Source organism: Chelonia mydas, chromosome 27 (assembly GCF_015237465.2).
Source record: "Chelonia mydas isolate rCheMyd1 chromosome 27, rCheMyd1.pri.v2, whole genome shotgun sequence".
NCBI classification, from domain to species: Eukaryota; Metazoa; Chordata; order Testudines; family Cheloniidae; genus Chelonia; species Chelonia mydas.
In genome coordinates, this window is record NC_057860.1 from 8,001,197 (window position 1) to 8,022,052 (window position 20,856).

General features: G+C 57.2%; 2 protein-coding genes across 15 annotated transcripts in view; one reads left to right on the forward strand and one right to left on the reverse strand.

Moving 5' to 3' along the window:
• RUNDC3A (RUN domain containing 3A) overlaps positions 1-7,421 on the reverse strand; it is a 30,502-nt gene extending 23,081 nt beyond the window's left edge. For 3 of the 11 annotated variants that reach the window (XM_037887050.2, XM_037887051.2, XM_037887049.2), the window contains exons 1-2: positions 1,864-2,012; positions 53-310 (exon numbers count right to left, since the gene is read on the reverse strand). In XM_037887050.2, the coding sequence (XP_037742978.1) occupies positions 53-310; positions 1,864-1,970 (365 nt within the window). In that variant the 5' untranslated portion in view covers positions 1,971-2,012. Of the gene's footprint in view, positions 1-52; positions 1,407-1,863; positions 2,013-3,957; positions 4,116-7,149 lie in introns of those variants that run through there. The other 8 variants (XM_043536936.1, XM_037887052.2, XM_037887053.2 and 5 more) reach the window with 7 other exon arrangements.
• Positions 7,422-12,255: 4,834 nt separating this feature from the next.
• Positions 12,256-20,856, forward strand: part of SLC4A1 (solute carrier family 4 member 1 (Diego blood group)) — a 42,310-nt gene continuing 33,709 nt past the window's right edge. The window contains exons 1-2 of one of the 4 annotated variants that reach the window (XM_037887046.2): positions 12,256-12,444; positions 18,722-18,829. In XM_037887046.2, coding sequence (XP_037742974.1) covers positions 18,797-18,829 — 33 coding nt within the window. In that variant the 5' untranslated portion in view covers positions 12,256-12,444; positions 18,722-18,796. Of the gene's footprint in view, positions 12,449-18,721; positions 18,830-20,856 lie in introns of all 4 variants that reach the window. The other 3 variants (XM_043536935.1, XM_043536934.1, XM_037887048.2) reach the window with 3 other exon arrangements.

A 20,856-nucleotide genomic window follows, 5' to 3' on the forward strand; every position in this document is an offset into this window, starting at 1 on the left:
GGGGGTTCGCAGGGAGGGAGCAAGGAAGATTGTCCTGTTTGAGGGGACTAACCTGGGACTTGGGAGAGCTGGGTTCATTTCTTGGCTCTTGCTGCAGCCTGCCTGTGCCTTGGGCATGTCACTTAATGGCTCACTGCCCCCATCTTTACTAGGAGGAGAACAGCACTGCCCAGCCTCACAGGGACCAGTAAAGCTTGTGAGGGGCTCAGCTACCGCAGTGCTGAGCTCTGCTGAGATAGGCAGAACCGCTCCCCAGTGACAGTGAACCTGCCCACGCAGACTCCCAGAGAAGGGTTGGGTGGTTCTGCTCCTGGAAAAAGACAAGACCAGACACCAGCAGCACTGCTGGGGTGGGGAGAAAAAGCCCCCCCCCTTGCTGCTCACAAAGCCATCCCTTCTTCAGGGGGCTCCCCCCACCAAATAAGTGCTTGAATCAGTGAGGCCTGGACTGCTTCAAAGCTTTTCCTGTCCCCTTTACCAAGCCTGGAGGAAGGGGTCCGGTGTGAGATGCTGCGGTTGGACCCCACATCATCTTCCGGGCCCCATCTCTCCCCCAGGGACTGGTCCCCACAGCATTGAGTCAAGCCCCCCACTATGTTGGGGGGAAATAACTGCAGGCCCAGAGCTCCTGATGAAGACAAGGGGAGCCTGGCCTCGGGAATGGCCTCTGAGGGGCTAGCCATTTCCAGTGCAGCAGCCGGAGCAGGGCAGGGGCCTGTGGTAAGGCCAGCAGGGACCATCCTGGTCTCCAGGGCTGACCGGCTGCTGACCCGGAGCGCCAGCTGTGACCTTCCTCAGCGGGGTGTGGGGGGGGGGTACTGGCGATGGCTGCCAATGAAGGTCTTTAGGGTCACCCAGCACCATGCATAGGGCAGGAGACACTTTCAGGAGGCTCCGAGTGGAGAAAATTGTACCCCCTCCTCCTCCTGGCATAGAGGCGGGTCACTTCGCCCTGAAACCCCACTGGGACCCGGTACAGACCCGATCATAGCCCAGGGCCCAGCTGGGGGGAGGGGGTGTGGGGGGGAGAAACAGAGGCCAGCCCAGGGTGCGGCCCATTAGCAGGCCCCATCCCTCCCTCTTTCCCACGCTATTTCCTTCATGCTCGGGGAATAGCCGGCGGAGCCAGGGCTGCAGGGCAGTAACACACGGGGAGAGGGGGGCACTGCCCCACACCGGGCAGGGCTCAGCCCAGAGTCCTTGCTCCAGAAAGGGTGTTGCTATGACAACCCCCTCCCCTCCCCCACATGCTTGAGCCAGGCCTGCCATGACGTCACTTCCTGGAGCCCACACCTGGCCAACCCGGGTCCTGGCTTCACCCAACCCGGCCCTTGGGGTGGGGGGTACAAAACAGCAAGTGCCCCCCCCCATTCCTCCTACAAGCTGCTTTTCTCCCTTGTTCATCCTGAATCATCCCCTCCCCCCCATAATTAGTAATCAGTCATCACCACCCCCCCCCCCCCCAGGGCCCAAGAGTCAATAGCTTAATACACAGCACGGCACCCTATCACCTCCCCCCAGCTGCAGCCCCCCCATTGCAACAGCCCCCCCCAGTAATACTGCTCAGTAACACACCGATGCCAGCCTCACCACCCCCCTTCCAGCCACTCGTCTGCATCCTCCTCAGACCCTCCCTTCTCTCCAGTTCTCTTTTCAGCCCCCCCCATAGCCCCTCTCCCCCCCCCCCCCAAATCAGTTATCCAGGGAGCATATTTCTGCTTCCAAGCTGCACCTAGGATGATCCCCCCACCCCCCCAGATGCACCTCTTCCCCCATCTCATTCCCTCCTCCCCCACCCCCGAAGCTGCCCTGGGGTGGGTCCCACGCCCCGCCCCTCCCCTCCCGGAACCCCCCCCCCCCCACCTGCAGACCGTGATGAGATTCTTCCTCTCCACGGCGATGTTCCTGGAAGAGGCTTTCTTGGAGGAGAGCCCGAGAGCCATGGCAGACTGGATACAGCTCGATTCCATCCAGAGCCGGGGGCGACGGGATCCGCCAGCCGAGCCCCTCCTCTGCCCCCCAGATCACAAGCTCGGTGCGCCCCCCTGGCCACGGAATATTCTCCTCCCCCCCCCCACCGCCTCCTCCCGAAAATCCGCTCCACCCCCAGCTCTCCCCCCTGCTGATGGCGTGGCTCAGCAAACCCCCGGAAAGGGAGCTCTCCCTGGTGCTGATGCTGGAAGCGGCCCTCCCCCCTGTAGGGAGGCCAGCCCCCTTCCCATGACGCGCTTGCAGGAAGGGACAGCCCACAGGCAGGGCTGGGGAGAGGATGGGGTGCTGGGGGAAGAGGAGAGAAGGTCTCTGGACTATAAGGTGGATAGAAAGTTGGCTAGATTGGCAGGCTCAACGGGTAGTGATCAATGGCTCCATGTCTAGCTGGCAGCCGGTATCAAGCGGAGTGCCCCAAGGGTCGGTCCTTGGGCCGGTTTTGTTCAATATCTTCATAAATGATCTGGAGGATGGTATGGATTGCACCCTCAGCAAGTTTGCAGATGACACTAAACTGGGAGGAGAGGTAGATACACTGGAGGGTAGGGATAGGATACAGAGGGCCCTAGACAAATTAGAGGATTGGGCCAAAAGAAATCTGATGAGGTTCAACAAGGACAAGTGCACAGTCCTGCACTTAGGACGGAAGAATCCCATGCACCGCTACAGACTAGGGACCAAATGGCTCGGCAGCAGTTCTGCAGAAAAGGACCTAGGGGTTACAGTGGACAAGAAGCTGGATATGAGTCAGTGTGCCCTTGTTGCCAAGAAGGCCAATGGCATTTTGGGATGTATAAGTAGGGGCATTACCAGCAGATTGAGGGACGCGATCGTTCCCTTCTATTCGACATTGGTGAGGCCTCATCTGGAGTACTGTGTCCAGTTTTGGGACCCACACTACAAGAAGGATGTGGAAAAATTGGAAAGAGTCCAGCAGAGGGCAACAAAAATGATTAGGGTATGGAACACATGACTTATGAAGAGAGGCTGAGGGACCTGGGATTGTTTAGTCTGCGGAAGAGAAGAATGAGGGGGGATTTGATAGCTGCTTTCAACTACCTGAAAGGGGGTTCCAAAGAGGATGGATCTAGACTGTTCTCAGTGGTAGCAGATGACAGAATGTGGAGTAATGGTCTCAAGCTGCAGTGGGGGAGGTTTAGGTTGGATATTAGGAAAAACTTTCACTAGGAGGGTGGTGAAACACTGGAATGCGTTACCTAGGGTGGTGGTGGAATCTCCTTCCTTAGAAGTTTTTTTAAGGTCAGGCTTGACAAAGCCCTGGCTGGGATGATTTAGTTGGGGATTGGTCCTGCTTTGAGCAGGGGGTTGGACTAGATGACCTCCTGAGGTCCCTTCCAACCCTGATGTTCCATGATTCTATGATTCCAGGGTCCATCATGCCCTTTTCCCAGGATGGAAGGGATCAGCCCCCCCCGGAGCCCAGCCTTTCCAGAGAGCAGAATCCTCTCTCCAGAAGGCTGGGGATGTTGGGGTCAAAGGAATGGGAATGTGGCACTTTTGTTGCTCAAGGAGAGAGTTTATTCATGAATGGGGCGTGGGAGGTGGGTAAACAAAGCCCATCCATCTGTTCTCCAGACCAACGGCCTGAGCCATTCATTTCGGAGCCAGGACCCGGCAGGCCCAGGTCTCGACTCCTAGGGGAGTTGAATAAGGAGTCCAGAGTCTGGAGCCTTGTCCCACTTTCAACCGTGGAGGGGATGTCTAAAGAATCCAAATTCTGCAAGGGGCAAATCCCACCTTTTGACATGCACATGGCTGAATAAGTCAGACGACATGAATGAGAGAGCCCGGGGGGTCTGCGTGGTGTGGAGAACAGGAGCTACTCCACACAGGGATGGCTGAGCTGGAAATTAAGCTGTAGCAGCTGGAAATGGCCTCTCTGCTCACCCTCCACTTCCCTCGCCCTCCACACAGAGGATGTGTGGATTACGCCCAAGGGTTACTTACTCACAGTATGGATATGACGCAGACTCCAATTCCCAAGCTTTGATTAAGTCACCCAAAGCTTTTCAGGCCCAGAGAAAATGAACTGCCATTCAGCACTAGCCTGGCACCCACAGGGCCTGGGTTCAATGCCAAGCTCCTTGGGATGGTCTCTTCCCAGTCTGTGAAATAGAGACAGTTATGAAATATTCTAGCCCCTAGGAGCCCCAGTCCTGGACCAGGTCCCATTGTGCTAGGTGTTGTACAAATGGAACAAAAAAAGACAGTCCCTGCTCTTAATACTCCTTCTCCAGGTCTTTCTGTGGAAGCTCTTCAGAGCAGGGTCTTTCACTGTGTACGTACTGCACCTAGCACACTGGAGCTCTGATCTCAGTCAGGGCCTGTGAATATAACAGCAACCTAGAAGCTTCTGCCCCCTGCTGCTCCGAGTGGGTACAGCACATTGTGTGTGATGGGCCGGATTCCGGTGCCACTTGACTCCCAGGGAGGTTTGCCTAGTGGGAGCGAGGGCGTGCCAGGCAGAGGGCTAGTGGCTGCCATTCGCCGAAGAAAAATCAAATGGGTGCATCTCTTTATGGGTTTTTTCGGGGAGACGCTTGGACGGGGTGTTCTGCTACTGATTCTGCCTGCAACCCCTTGGGCAAGTCTTAGTCTCTGTGCCTCAGTTTCCCATCTGCAACATGGGGATAGCAGCGCTGCTTTCCCTACGTCATGGGGATGTCGGGAGGATCGGCGCATTAGACCTTGGGCGGGGCTCAGCTTTCGGAGCAGCCAGTAGCACCCTCGGGTGGGGATCAACGCTCCAAAGCCCCTTGGAGCTAGACAGGGTGCAGCGATCACTTTGCAGAGAGAAACGGGGGGGCACAGAGGGTTCTTCATCCCCCCACCCCCATCCAAATTCAAATCTAGTTGCTGGGCTCCTCTTGTGGTGCCTGTTTCTAGTGGGGTGCTGAACAAGGGCCTTAGTTAATGGGATGTGGGCAGGTGCTTAAGGGTTTTGCTGGCTCAGGTTTTTGAAGGGATGTTCCTGGCTGGGTGTGGGAGGGCAGCACGGCACAGCAAGGGTTAACGGAGTGTCACCATCCCTAGAAGCACTTGCCAGGTCTCCCCGGCCTTTTTAAAGACCTGGCAGAGAGTCTCTGGTGACTGGAGGGAGTGGTGAGGTTGGTCACGCTGAGATAACATAGGATCCCTGGGCTCTCCCCATAGATAAGGCTAATCACACAGCTTTGTCTGTCTGTATCTGCAGCAGAAGGCAATCAGGCCCCCCCCATCCTCACAGCCTGGCCTGGCCACCCGCCCCAGCACCCCATGGGCAGGGTTTTGTCTCCCTCCCCCCAGGAAAGTTCCAATTTCCTGCAGCCAGGCTCAGCCAATGAAGCTATCCAGTGGCAGCCCTTGGTTTAGCTTGGAGATCAGGGACTGGATCCAGATGCCAGTCATTTGAAACCCAGGGCTCCAGAAGGGCCTGGCAGCGGTTTGTTACACCTGCCATGTAATGGGGTCTGGAGAGACTACAGAGAGTGGGGTCTAGTGGTTAGAGGCAGGGTCAGGCCTCCTGGGTTCTATATCTGTCTCTGGGAAGGAAGTTTCAGAGCGACAGCCGTGTTAGTCTGTATTCGCAAAAAGAAAAGGAGTACTTGTGGCACCTTAGAGACTAACCAATTTATTTGAGCATAAGCTTTCATGAGCTACAGCTCACTTCATCGGAGCTTCCTTTTCAAGGAAGTGTGGTCTAGTGGTTAAAGACACAGAAGCATTCCCCCCCCCAGAACTGCATTTTTAGAAAGCCCAGAAACAACCTTGATTTGCCAGAGCACTTTCCTCTGTGGTAACATGGGCCCCCTTTCCCTAGTGCCACCTGCCCCCTCGCTCACCTCCCCAGTCATTCCCCTGACCCTGCAAGCACAGGGCTCCCCTCCCATGGCACAAGTAGGGGAACAGGCCTTTGAATGCACATGTCCCATGTGACCAGATCGGTCTCTTCCTCTGCATCCATTTCATGTGTCACACACACACTCGCACCCCTCCCCACCTCCCTTCAGCTCAGTGACTGCTTCTCCCACACTGCAGGCTGGTTTCTGCATTTCTCTTCCCCCCTCGATTTCCTGATGCATCCTCCAAGCCCAGCAGTGAAATAGTCAGATGGGCACTGAGTGCGTGTACAGACCTCCCCCCCTTCCCCGGTGCCCATCTGAGCTGCCAAACTGAGAGGGCTGGGCTTGGACATCCTCTCTCCTGCCCCCTCCCTCTATCTTTCTCTCCAGCCTAGATCAGGTAGCAGCAGGCTTGTGACATGGATGCAAGTCTCTGCTGCAGACATCCAGCATCCTCACCCCAAGCATTAAAAAAAAAAAGTCCGGAGTCAGCCCTCCAAAAAGCACAAGATTGGCTTAAAAGTCATGACATTTTAAGTGATGAGCAAGGTCAGATTTTTTGCATCGGGGTGTTGGAACCTTTTGGGGTCTCATTTTTCAAACTTTTCGCCGTAGCCGGGGTGGGGGGGGTGGGCGACAATATTATTTTGTAAAGAAAAAAAAGGGATGGCTGAGATTCTCACGTAAACAACATGACTCAGGGGTTGGGGGCTTTAAGAAACCCCCAAAAAACACAACTCATGGAAGTTCAGAGGTTACAAAGCCAGAAGGGACCACTGTGACCCTGCACGATACAGGCCACAGGACTTCCCGGAATTAAGTTGGCAGCCATCACAGAGCCATCTCATCATTAAGCTCACCACAGTAGATTACATCAGCACAAACACCCATCTCTGTGAAAGGGCTGCTCGCTCCAGAGTATTCCTTCGGGGCCAAGTGGGAACGCCATACAAGCCCTGCCTCAGTTTCCACTTTTCAGCCTGCTTCATAGATTGCAAAGCCGGACAGGACCATTTGGAATCAGTCTCACCTCCTACATAACCCAGGCTAAAGCCAAGGGATCGACCCAGGGTCACACAGTGAGTCTGTGGCAGAACAGGGAGTTGAACCTAGGTTTCTGAGATCCTAGACTAATGCCCTAATCACCAGCCCAGGCTTCCTCTCCAGCTCTGTCTTTTCTCCACCACCCTTCCTCAGCTAGAGACTTGCAGCAGCTTGGCCCATCACCAGAGTCATTACTGAGAAGGTCCCACCTTCTAGAGTAACCAAGTCCAAAAGGGAACACAAAATAACAGCTTTTCTACCCAGTCCTTCTTACCTGTGGGTCAGTCTGTCCTCTGGCCTGCCTGGAATCTTGCCTTGCCCCAGGGCCACCTTCTCTCTGGCTCAGAGAGGTCAACAGGCAAACCCAATCTGCTGCTGTCCTAACGTTGCAGGGTGTGTCTACACGGCATCCAGGAGCAAACCTCCCAGCCCACTTCAGCAGGCTCATGCTCTCAGGGCTTATGCTAGCTGTGATATAGACAATCCTACAGGAACCTTCCTCTTTTCAGCAAGCTTCTCTCAGGCCCCCAGCCCTGCCCTCTTTCTCTTATTTATCCCAGAGGCCTGATTGAGTCACATGGCCTATCTGCTCTACCTGGGGAGGCCAGGGAAGTATCTGCTACAGGTGGGGTTGAGTCATCTCCCCTTAAAGGGCCAGCCAGCCTGTGGCAGTAGCCACAGTACCACAGAGATGGTATTTACACTGGGGCAAACATCCCTAGGCAGGGGTGGATCCTGCAGACAGAGCACCCCTCCCTCTGTGTGTCTGGTGCCTTGTCTCTGCGGGGTGTTTCCTGCGACTATCCCGGCCATCGTATGCCCACTCGGGCACACCCGTGGTATCCGTGCTGAGAGCAGACAAGCCTCTGATAACCTTTGACCAGCCAGCTGGTCACCCTGACACACTTTGGTGTGACCCTGTGTATTGATAACCTCTGGGGCCAAATGGGCCAGGGCGACATTGGCAGTGCCCGATCGGGTGGCTGCACTGACTTAACCCTTTGTGGGCATGTCGTCTCTCCCATCCTTTGCACACTGATCGAATGGAAAGAAAGCAAGTGGGTGCCGAAGACCCATGTGTGTGAGCCAGACCCTATTCCTATGCACTGTGGTGCGGGTTGTAACACGCAGGGCTTTAAAATAGCTCGGAGCTGTTTCCTGTACGATTTTGGGGCCAGGTCAGCACAGGGGTTCTCCTGCTGCTGTCCCTCTGTGTCCGATCTCTGCTCCTCTCTGTTTCCTGAGCGCTGCCCGTTGAGTTGGGAGCCATCCACCCCGTGCTCTCCTCCTCAGACTAAAGCCAGGGCAGAGAGGCACAGGGCACTGGACCAAGGTGACAGCCAGTCGCTGACGCAGAGGTGGTGCTAGCCCATTGGGGGCCCTAAGCAGGAATATTTGGGGGGTCCCCTGCACATACAACAAAAGCAAATGCAGGCCCCCTGGAGCTGCTTAGTCTGCTTATGCCTAGCCCCGGCTTTTGCTGATGTGCAATAAAACCCGCTTTGAGGGGGTGCCAGAGAACTGCAGTGGCAGGGGGCTGGGCTGGGGCTGGCGATAAGCTCAGTGACATCGGGGTGCAATGGGGCTCCCTTGATTTCAGGGGGGTTACTCTGGGTTCACACCAAGGGGGCTGAGAGCAGGAGCCAGCCTGCTGGCTCGGCGTCTCTGCTGTAACTGGCAAACGTGGGTGGGCTGGGGGGAAATTCTGATCTGAAACGAGGGACGGGCGAGAGGTGGGGAGGGGAGGGGGGTTGGTGGAGGGCAAAGGGAAGAGAGGCAGGTGGGGGGAGGGGAAGCAGGTGGAAAGAGGCAGGTGGGTGGGCTGGACCCCCCATCTCTAGCTGCATATTTTCCTTTGAAGGCATCTGTACCCGGTGAGGACTGAGCATGTGCAATGGGGAACCTGGCACTGGGGGGCCCTGAGTCAGAGAGGGGCGGCCCTCGGTCACTTTCCGAGCTCCAGGGAGGTCTGTTCACTCACCCCCATTCGTTTACCCCCGGCACCCACACACCCACAGCCACGCACACACCCACATGTGGATGCCCCCGACACACACGCTCACACCAGGCCACTCACACTCACGAGTCACGGGTCCCCGTAGCCTGATGAGCGTGGGCCAGTCCCCAGAGGTGCGCCCACAGGCTAGCTCACAATCTCCCACTTCACAGACACAGGTCATCCATGCGGCTTAAAATAAGTGGATGGTGCAAAACCAATCTGTGCAGAGCAGCATCACGCAGGCCAGGTTTTGTTCGATTTGGTGCCAGCTGCCGATTGGCCGGGAGGCTGAAATGCGTTTTTCCTGCTGTCTCTTGTGCCTCCGAGGTGCGTCCAGGGCAGCCTGCGAAATCTAGAACAATTTGCACTGACGTGCTCCCGTGCTTTTCAACCACCGACCTCAAAGGGCTGTGCAGAGGTGGGGAGGGGCTGACCCTGTTTTACAGGTGGGGAAACTGAGGCACGGAAAAGAGGGGAATGTGATTTTCCCAAGGTTACACAGGGCACAGCTGGGAATGGAATCCTAGGCCAGCGCCCTGCCCGGGCCATCAGGTTGCCTCTCTCACCCTAGGCATGATCCATAGTCGGATGACCAAGCATGGACCTCACAACAGCCCCAGGCACCAGGAAATGGACACACAGGGAGGCTAATAGCCTGGAATCAACAGGAAAGGCAAATACTTGGCCTCTGGGAAGCAGCCCAAGGTTCCCGAGTCAGTCAGTGCCAGAGTTGGAGAAGCCTCTTCCTCTGCCTATAATGCCATGTCCCCTGGGCACGGTGGCATGGAGAGAACCTAGTGGTTGGGTTGGCTTTACCGGGGAGTGGGGCTGGTTAGGTGAGCAGGGCTGGCTGGGGTTTGTATCACTCTGCTATTGATGCGAGAAGGGTCAAAAAGGCAGGCGCTGGGAATGAGCGCTAAGGAGCATTGATGCTCTGGCCATTTGGGGTCCACAAGGTCTCTGCTGAGATGCCAGTTGGAGGGCTGCCGCTGAGCATGCTGGGTACGTCCGGGCAGCCCACACCTGCTCTGCAGCTGAGCATGCTGGGTACCTCCGGGCAGCCCACACCGGCTGCGCAGCTGAGCATGCTGGGTACGGCCGGGCAGCCCACATCGGCTGTGCAGCTGAGCATGCTGGGTACCTCCGGGCAGCGCACACCAGCTGTGCAGCTGAGCATGCTGGGTACCTCCGGGCAGCCCACACCGGCTGTGCAGCTGAGCATGCTGGGTCCTCCGGGCAGCCCACACCGGCTGTGCAGCTGAGCATGCTGGGCCCTCCGGGCAGCCCACACCGGCTGTGCAGCTGAGCATGCTGGGTACCTCCGGGCAGCCCACACCGGCTGTGCAGCTGAGCATGCTGGGTACCTCCGGGCAGCCCACACCGACTGCGCAGCTGAGCATGCTGGGCCCTCCGGGCAGCCCACACCGGCTGCGCAGCTGAGCATGCTGGGCCCTCCGGGCAGCCCACACCGACTGCGCAGCTGAGCATGCTGGGTACCTCCGGGCAGCCCACACCGGCTGTGCAGCTGAGCATGCTGGGTACCTCCGGGCAGCCCACACCGGCTGTGCAGCTGAGCATGCTGGGCCCTCCAGGCAGCCCACACCGGCTGCGCAGCTGAGCATGCTGGGTACCTCCAGGCAGCCCACACCGGCTGTGCAGCTGAGCATGCTGGGCCCTCCGGGCAGCCCACACAGGCTGTGCAGATGAGCATGCTGGGTACGTGTGGGCAGCCCACACCGGCTGTGCAGATGAGCATGCTGGGTACCTCCGGGCAGCCCACACCGGCTGTGCAGCTGAGCATGCTGGGTACCTCCGGGCAGCCCACACCGGCTGTGCAGCTGAGCATGCTGGGTCCTCCAGGCAGCCCACACCGGCTGTGCAGCTGAGCATGCTGGGTACGTGTGGGCAGCCCACACCGGCTGTGCAGATGAGCATTCTGGCTACATCAAAATGTAACGCCCCTGCCATGCTGCCTAATGGTCTCAGCAGCGCCCAGAGCTCTCTGCAGCAACAAGGCCCAGCTGACTGTGGTGAGGGACCTGGATTTTGCAGCGGGCTGGACGTTCTGCTCTCACTGCACAGGTTTCTGCTGAACTGAATGTGCAAATAAAGGATGCGATCAGCAGCCTGATCTCTTGTTATTTATCTTCAGATTCAATACAGTTCCCGTTGGTCTTCCACGACATTGTGAGCATGCCACCGATTTTGTAGTTAACCACCCATGACTGCACTGTGGGGAGAGCGGGCAGCTTGGCCATCTCTACACGGGTTGCTCTCGAGTTTTTTACAACCACAAGGGCTAGAAAGGTAATTCAGAAAGAAGAAATAAAAGCTCCCAGCCAACACCTGCAGTGTAGGGTGGCTCCCAGGGCAGATTCCAGGCTGCAAAAATCAGAGATGACAAAAGGCTCTGGTTCTAGATCCACCCGGGTAGAACACGCCGGCCAGGATGTTGGACAGTCCAGGCACATCCTGGTAGATCAGGCGTGCTGTGCTACCATACATGGAGGTAAAACACATCTAGAATGCTTGGCAGCATGGCAGGTGTGTCCTACCTGGATGCGGCTGGGCCATTCAGCAGCATGACAGGTGAGCTCTACCAGGAGCTGCTATTTGGCAAGACATTGGGTACGTTCTGCCTTGACATACCTAGAACCTTTGGCTGCACCGCTGGTTCATCCAGGTAGAACAACCCTGCTGAGCCGGTGAAAGTTTCAAAGGCATCCATGCAGAACGTGCCTGGAACCTGCCCCCAAAGCCCAGTGAAGTCAATGGGAGCGTTTCCTTCGACGGTAGCGGGCCAGGCATCAGGCCCTCGGTGGACTACTGAGCACAGCACGTCCAAACACCTGGTGTGATGCCCAGCGCACTGGGCGCGTGCTATGCCCCTGGGCTATTCATGGATAACCGTGGTATGGACATGTTAATAAATACAGACACGCTTGCAGTGAGATCTGCAGGAGTTGAGCCCTTGCTTCAAATGCCTCACGTAATGTCCGCCAGGGAGATGCCTCACCAGAAGCACTTTTTAAAAAAATCAACAAAATTCGAGAAGGGTTCCCCGCCTCACGTCCGCCCAGGGCTTTCCCGAAAGGGAATCCCCAGAAATTGGTAAACAAGATATTGCAAGGACAAGAGCTGGGTCATCCACACGACCCACCAACAAAAAAAAACAAACAAACGTGCATTAAACCTAATTTGCAAAAGTCAATGAAGTTAGTAGCGGGCGAGAGAGATGGAGGCGAGAGAGATGGGGGCTGGGCAAGGTGGCGGCCATGGCCATGGGCAGGGAGGGGAAGGCTAGGTTCTGCAAGATGGTCTCTCCAGATAGCGCTGTTTACGGGGCCGCTGTAAGGGTGAATCTCTAAGCGGCAGGGGAGCGCGCCGGGCTGGTGGGTCAGAGAGATTAGGAAGGTGAGCATGACTCAGGAGTTTGAAGCGCCTCCGGCTCGATCGCGGGTCTCTTTACCATCTCCCCGGGTGGCAGGCTACCACAGCTGAGCCAGGGGCTCCAGGAGGAGAACCCAGCTGGCAGGCTTGGGAGGCTTCTCGGGATCCCACCGGGCACTGGTAGGTCAGTTTGCTCATTCGCTCGCCCTTGGGACAGAGCTGTGCGGGGAGTGTGGCTGAGTGGGTGGAGTCTGGGGGGGGAGGGGGCGGAGAGGGGTGTTGGTGTCTTCACCTGGGGGAGCTTAGGGGGGAGAAGGGCCATGAGGGCAGCTCGCTGGTATCTCTGGAGGGAGTTGGGCTGGCAGACACTCTAATGCAATGGGGTTCGAGATCGGCTAAGGAGATGATCTGCTCGGAGATCGGAAAGTCTGTGTGGTGCCTTCCCCCCGCCCCGGGAACACTGCAGGGTTTGGAGGCTGCTTGGAAGTCTGGCGAGTGTTAGCCCCTAATCCTAGCCGGAGGCCAAGCAGAGCCAGTCCCCCCCTCTCAGATCCCTCCCCATATTTCCTGTTGGATACGGGGCTCCCCGCCATTTCCTGTGCTCAGCTGGTGTGTCGTTTGGGCAGCTGCCTTGCGGTGACGGTGCTGGCTGTGACTCGGGTGACCAGATGTCCCGATTTTATAGGGACTGTCCCGATAGTCGGAGCTTTTTCTTATATAGAGGACTATTACTCCCCACCCCGGTCCCGATTCTTCACACGTGCTGTCTGGTCACCCTCGCTGTGACTTTATGGACATGGGCACTGTGCCCGGGTCACTGAGACCAGAGTCTGCCCCTTGGTGTGTAAAGAAATTGGGGGGCTGGTCACGGAGCTTGGCATGAAAGGGGCTGTGAAGAGCTCAGGCCAGCAGAGGAGGGAGGGTAGCCACAGAAGCGGAGTTGGCTGTTCACGGAGGCCCTGAGGACCTTCCTGGGGCTGATGGAGGGTCCTGCTGGAGTTGCAGGGCCAGGAGTGGGGTTCTGCAGGAGAAAGGGGAAGCTGAGCACGCCCAGCGGCTTGCTGTTGCCTCCATCCAAACCCAACCGACTGCTGAGCTCCTGTGGCCTGGCCTTCCCCCGTGGGCCTGCGGATTGGAGGGGCTGGTTGTCTCTCCAGGGCTAGCTGACACAGCTCGTGGCCCTGCCTTTGAAGCCCAGAGCTGGGGGGAAGCTGTGAATCACCCCAGCTCGGCTTAGCTTGCATGGAGACCTGGTTCTCTGGCAGGCACTCCAGCCCCGTGCCAGGGCTTGGGGGTAGGGGGAAGCGGTCACCTTAGTGAGTTTTCTCCATGGGGACGTTGATTGTTTAACGGCTGTTGCTTGTGAGGTGCCCAGAAGGGCACAGGCTGAGAAGCAGGAGCCATCTCAGGGCTCTATACTGTGGCACTGGGGGGTATAGATTCCATATGATGGGTCGCAGGGCTCTATACTGTGGCACTGGGGGTATAGATTCTATACTGTGGGTCACAGGGCTCTATACTGTGGCACTGGGAGGTATAGATTCTATACTGTGGGTCACAGGGCTCTATACTGTGGCACTGGGGATATAGATTCTATACTGTGGGTCACAGGGCTCTATACTGTGGCACTGGGGGTATAGATTCTATACTGTGGGTCACAGGGCTCTATACTGTGGCACTGGGGATATAGATTCTATACTGTGGGTCACAGGGCTCTATACTGTGGCACTGGGGAGTATAGATTCTATACTGTGGGTCACAGGGCTCTATACTGTGGCACTGGGGATATAGATTCTATACTGTGGGTCACAGGGCTCTATACTGTGGCACTGGGGAGTATAGATTCTATACTGTGGGTCACAGGGCTCTATACTGTGGCACTGGGGAGTATAGATTCTATACTGTGGGTCACAGGGCTCTATACTGTGGCACTGGGGAGTATAGATTCTATACTGTGGGTCACAGGGCTCTATACTGTGGCACTGGGGGTATAGATTCTATACCGTGGGTCACAGGGCTCTATTCTGTGGCACTGGGGGGTATAGATTCTATACTGTGGGTCACAGGGCTCTATACTGTGGCACTGGGGGTATAGATTCTATACTGTGGGTCACAGGGCTCTATACTGTGGCACTGGGGATATAGATTCTATACTGTGGGTCACAGGGCTCTATTCTGTGGCACTGGGGGGTATAGATTCTATACTGTGGGTCACAGGGCTCTATACTGTGGCACTGGGGGTATAGATTCTATACCGTGGGTCACAGGGCTCTATTCTGTGGCACTGGGGGGTATAGATTCTATACCGTGGGTCACAGGGCTCTATACTGTGGCACTGGGGGTATAGATTCTATACTGTGGGTCACAGGGCTCTATACTGTGGCACTGGGGGTATAGATTCTATACTTTGGGTCACAGGGCTCTATACTGTGGCACTGGGGGGTATAGATTCTATACCGTGGGTCTCAGTGCCATATTTGGGGCAGGGGGGTACAGATTCTGTACTGCGGATCACTGCTATACACAGTGGCGTCAGTGTCATTTGCTGGGTCAAGGGATGTCAATTGTTCCAGCACCTGAGCCCTGCTGAGGGGGAGAGATGGCCCCTCCCCATCTCCCCCCTTCCCTCCCCCCCCCCCCGCCCCTTCCCACTGTCGGTTCTTTTCGTGCCGTTTCACCCCTGCCCCCCTCTGGGCTCTGGCTGGGCCCGGCTCATGCTGCAGTTTAACTGGCGTGTCTCCCAGGGGAGGCACGGAGCTGCCCCTCTTTTGGGGATTCCTGGAGCTGGGCTACTAAGAGGGACGTTGCCAATAATGGGGGGAGGGACCCGGGTCCCTACTGACCCCCCAGCTCGGAATCAAGGAGGGGAAGGGAGGGGGTGGGGGTTGGCCGCACAGAGGGGCTCAGCCCATGGACTATCAGCATGGTGCAGAACACAGCAGCCAGGTGCTGATGCAATATCCGCCCCCTCCTCCCTCCTCCCCTAAGTGCCGGGAACGCCCTTTACTCCAAAGCATTTTGCAAACAGAGCTCGCTTTGCCCACTGCTGAAATGCAGCCAGCTCTGGGGAGGGGCGTGGAGCTGTTCTACTGTGCACAGCCAGGCCACGCGAGAGCTTCTGGGCAAAGACAGAAGGCTCTGTGGGAGTCTGGAGCGGCACAGCCAGAAGTGGGGCAGTGGGCTAAAACCGCCCGCTCTCGCAAAAAGAAAACGCGTCGTGACATCGTCAACGATCACGCAAGGCCAGATGGGGCGTCGGCTCAGTGCTGGCAAAGTGCCGTCGGCTGCGTGACTCCCTGCAGCCCCTGGGGATTTCCAAGCTTAGCCACAAAGCGCGCCCCAAGAGGGATGCCGCCTCGCCCTGCCGGCCCTGCAGCGCTCATGAGCTGACGGGCTCTCCGGGTGCAGACCGTGTGTCCCCGTGTGAGCTCACATCTCATGGCCACGCACTGTGACCCAGGTTCTGGCTGCACACACATGACAGATCCCCAGCAGCACACGGAGCTGCTGAGCTTATGGTTCTCCCGGTATCAGTCATGCCACCAGGCAGGCAATACAGGGCTGGACCCCGAACGCTTCCCGACCCCATTCCCTCTCTAGCCCACCACCCACCTACCAGGCTGGCCACGTCTTCAGTGAATTCCCCGGGATATTCATCCTACGTTTTCTCTGCGTGTGCCCCACCCCCTACGAGGCTGCAGCGAGCTTGCTAGTTCTCTGCAGTATCCTGTGACAGGGACCCTCCAGCTCTCCCCCCCCCCCGCCACTGCTCTCATGGGCAACTCCTTCCTGGGGGGAGGGATAGCTCAGTGGTTTGAGCATTGGCCTGCTAAGCCCAGGGTTGTGAGTTCAGTCCTTGAGGGGGGCCATTTAGGGATCTGGGGCAAAAACTGGGGATTGGTCCTGCTTTGAGCAGGGGGTTGGACTAGATGACCTCCTGAGGTCCCTTCCAACCCCGATAGTCTATGATTCGTGGCCAGGGCAGGGAAGCCCAGTTATCTGACCCAGAACCTCCTACTGGCCATATGCTCGGGGTTTCCCAGAGCCAGGCACTGCCATATAGGGAATCGATGGGCCCTTGCAGTGCCGGGGAGGGGCGGGGGGCTCTGAAAATTCATCCCGGAGACAGCTCCTGCGTCTCTGAGGCAGGCAGGAGCAACTAACGATCCTAACGGGCTAACGCCAGACTAGCTGGGACCCAGACCCTTAGCGCCCCTGAGGCAGCTCACAGGGCTGCAGGACCGGGCCCAGCCAGCTCTGAAAATGGCCTGAGTACATCTGGCAAAGGATGCCCCAAGTCCGAGGTCAAAAGGCGAGGCAAGATTCTGCCTTCAGGCAAGTGTGAGACAGTGGGTTAGCATGTGATTGTGTCGCCTTCTAGTGGCTGACCCCCGCTACTGCACTAGCCTGCCGCTTCTGGAAAATCTGCTTTTTGCTCAGGCGTCAGAGGGCTGTCCTGTACACCTGGTTCCTGTCTGGTCCCAGGTTTGATTCTCACTGATGAGCAGGGTGTCTGTACAGTGCGTGCCTGGCTGCAGCTTGTTAGCTAAACCAGGTGCGGCTGTGTTGAAACGGGGCTCCCAAGAAACTGGCTTCAAAGACAGGTCAGGCGGCCAGTTTGCACGGAGTCAAAGCTGCGTTAGAACCTAAATTCACAAAATGCATTGATCAGCAAGGAAACAGACACACCCTATGTAGTGCATAGAAACAGACCCTCACTGTTTGCTTTAGCCTTGGTGCTTGCTGGCTGGCTAAAACCTGCTGCAAACCAGTTTAGCTGGGATTACGATGTGCTGAGGACCCCAGGTTAGATCAGGATTTGGGATATGAACTCTCCCAGTTTGTTTTTTTTGGGGGGGAGGCCTGTGGGTGGGCTGCATCTGGGGTTCCAGTATGATCTGTTAGAGAAATGAGCTGGAGTCCTGATATTTGCTACTGGATCTGGGTCTGAACTGGCCCCATGCTCTGGCTCTCCTCCCCCTTCTATTACGGGGGTTCTTGTGGGGAATGAAAGAGTTGGGTTTGAATCCAGACTCCCCCATAGTCCAGGGTTTGTGGGTCCACAGGCTTGTTTGGGCAGGTCTCTAAGACTTCCTCAACACACAGAAGTTGCACCAGTTTAATTTAAACACTTTTAAAAACTGGCACACTCCTGTATTGGTTTACGTGTGGCTTATTTTGGTTTAGCTTGAACCTGTTCCTGATCAGCTTAAATAAAATCAAATAAGCCTGGTTTAAACCAAAGCTGGAGTGTCCACACAGCCTTTGGGTTTCAAACTTGGTTTCCCACCCCATCTTAAATTAACCAGAGCCACTCTGCATCTAACCAAGCCCTCGTTTGACCCTGGTTCGGAGGTCAATGCAGACACGGCCTAAACCTGTTGCCTGGGTGCACTCAATGAAGGTGGGTTACACGCTGGGGAGCTGTGGGTTGGTACGCCGCTCTCACCTCTACTGGGGACCCGCTGAGTGACCCTGAGCAACCCTCTACACCTCATTTCCCCTGTTACTACCTTAAACGTCAGCGTAGCAAACTCCCGGCATTTGGGAGCGGGGCGGTGTCACAGGAGTGAATGACTCCTGCGTGTGGCTCTGTGCTAAGGGGGAGGGGGGCATAGGGACATGACACCCCCAAATGTGCTCATCGCAAACCTCAAAATAAACAGTTTCCAGAAGCCCAGAAAGCTCAGATGGAAACGCAAACACCATCTGCACGTGGGTGGCAGTCAGCGGGGATGGACAGCTGGCACCAGGGATTGATGCGTTTCCTACGGCACTCACCGCCAGCCCTGACAAAGGATTCAGAGCTTTATTACATGAGTCCCTTGAGGCTCCAGCTGAGACCAGGGCCCGACGTGCCAGGCGCTGCACAGGCCGACTGAGAGACGGAGCTTAGGCTCAGATCCTCAAAAGTATTGAGGTGCCTAACTCCCATAGACATCACTGGGAATTAGGCAAATCAATAGCTTTGAAGATCTGGGCCTGACAGTCCAACGAGGCCAAGCAGATAATGCATTATCACTGTACAGATGGGGAATGGAGGCCCAGGGAGACGAAGGGCCGGATTTCCGCTGGGTGGGGGGCACAGCACTTCTGGAAAACCTGGCCCTTGGAGTTTGGCCCGGTGTCACACTGGAAGCCATGGTGGCGCTGGGAACTGACCCCCACTCTCCGAAATCCCAGCTAAGTGCCTGATCCCTCCTCCCAAAGCCAGCCGTGCACCTGCAGAATAGGCATGGATCCACTTCTGTGCCTATGCTCTGGGATGCTGCAGAGAGGGCCAGGAGCTCCCGGGGTAAGCCAGGTCTAAGGGGGAGCAGGGGCTGCCATAAATGATGCCCGCAATCTGGTATTCTGCAGGGGCGGTGTGGGGATCCTGGCATAAGCAACCACGCCAGGCCTACCTCACGCTATCCCTGCCTTTCCTGACATACGTTTCTTCCCTTTGCCTTTTCAGCGATTTGGGCCCATCTGGTGATGCTGCCTCCGGGCTGATTGCTGGGACAGAGCAAGAGACGCAGGGAGAGGAGCAATGAGCAAAAAACCCATGGAAGATCCAGGCCAGGTAGTGGAAACTTAGACTAGATCACTGCCCCACTCAGTCCATCCGGCCTCCGCTGCTCCCTGCTTTCCTCAGGGCAATCCCTGCACGGACACCCTGCTTCACACTGTGCTACCATCCCGCACGGGGAATCCCTGCACGGACACCCGGCTTCACACTGGGTTACCATCCCCCACGGGGAATCCCTGCGCGGACACCCTGCTTTACATTGGGCTACCATCCCCCATGGGGAATCCCTGCACTGACACCCTGCTTCACACTGGGTTACCATCCCGCACGGGGAATCCCTGCGCGGACACCCTGCTTTACATTGGGCTACCATCCCCCATGGGGAATCCCTGCACTGACACCCTGCTTCACACTGGGTTACCATCCCCCACGGGGAATCCCTGCGCGGACACCCTGCTTCACACTGTGCTACCATCCCGCACGGGGAATCCCTGCACGGACACCCGGCTTCACGCTGGGTTACCATCCCCCACGGGGAATCCCTGCACGGACACCCTGCTTCACACTGCGCTACCATCCCGCACGGGGAATCCCTGCACGGACACCCTGCTTCACACTGCGCTACCATCCCCCATGGGGAATCCCTGCACGGACACCCGGCTTCACACTGGGTTACCATCCCCCACGGGGAATCCCTGCACGGACACCCTGCTTCACACTGCGCTACCATCCCCCATGGGGAATCCCTGCACTGACACCCTGCTTCACACTGGGTTACCATCCCCCACGGGGAATCCCTGCACGGACACCCTGCTTCACACTGCGCTACCATCCCCCATGGGGAATCCCTGCACTGACACCCTGCTTCACACTGGGTTACCATCCCCCACGGGGAATCCCTGCGCGGACACCCTGCTTCACACTGCGCTACCATCCCGCATGGGGAATCCCTGCACGGACACCCGGCTTCACACTGGGTTACCATCCCCCATGGGGAATCCCTGCACGGACACCCTGCTTCACACTGCACTACCATCCCCCATGGGGAATCCCTGCACTGACACCCTGCTTCACACTGGGTTACCATCCCCCACGGGGAATCCCTGCGCGGACACCCTGCTTCACACTGTGCTACCATCCCGCATGGGGAATCCCTGCACGGACACCCGGCTTCACACTGGGTTACCATCCCCCACGGGGAATCCCTGCGCGGACACCCTGCTTTACATTGGGCTACCATCCCCCATGGGGAATCCCTGCACTGACACCCTGCTTCACACTGGGTTACCATCCCCCACGGGGAATCCCTGCACGGACACCCTGCTTCACACTGTGCTACCATCCCGCACGGGGAATCCCTGCGCGGACACCCTGCTTTACATTGGGCTACCATCCCCCATGGGGAATCCCTGCACTGACACCCTGCTTCACACTGGGTTACCATCCCCCACGGGGAATCCCTGCACGGACACCCTGCTTTACACTGGGCTACCATCCCCCATGGGGAATCCCTGCACTGACACCCTGCTTCACACTGGGTTACCATCCCCCACGGGGAATCCCTGCATGGACACCCTGCTTCACACTGCACTACCATCCCCCATGGGGAATCCCTGCACGGACACCCTGCTTCACACTGGGCTACCATCCCCCATGGGGAATCCCTGCACTGACACCCTGCTTCACACTGGGTTACCATCCCCCACGGGGAATCCCTGCACGGACACCCTGCTTCACACTGCACTACCATCCCCCATGGGGAATCCCTGCACGGACACCCTGCTTCACACTGCGCTACCATCCCCCATGGGGAATCCCTGCACTGACACCCTGCTTCACACTGGGTTACCATCCCCCATGGGGAATCCCTGTACGGACACCCTGCTTCACACTGCGCTACCATCCCCCATGGGGAATCCCTGCACGGACACCCTGCTTCACACTGGGTTACCATCCCCCACGGGGAATCCCTGCACTGACACCCTGCTTCACACTGCGCTACCATCCCCCATGGGGAATCCCTGCACTGACACCCTGCTTCACACTGGGTTACCATCCCCCATGGGGAATCCCTGCACGGA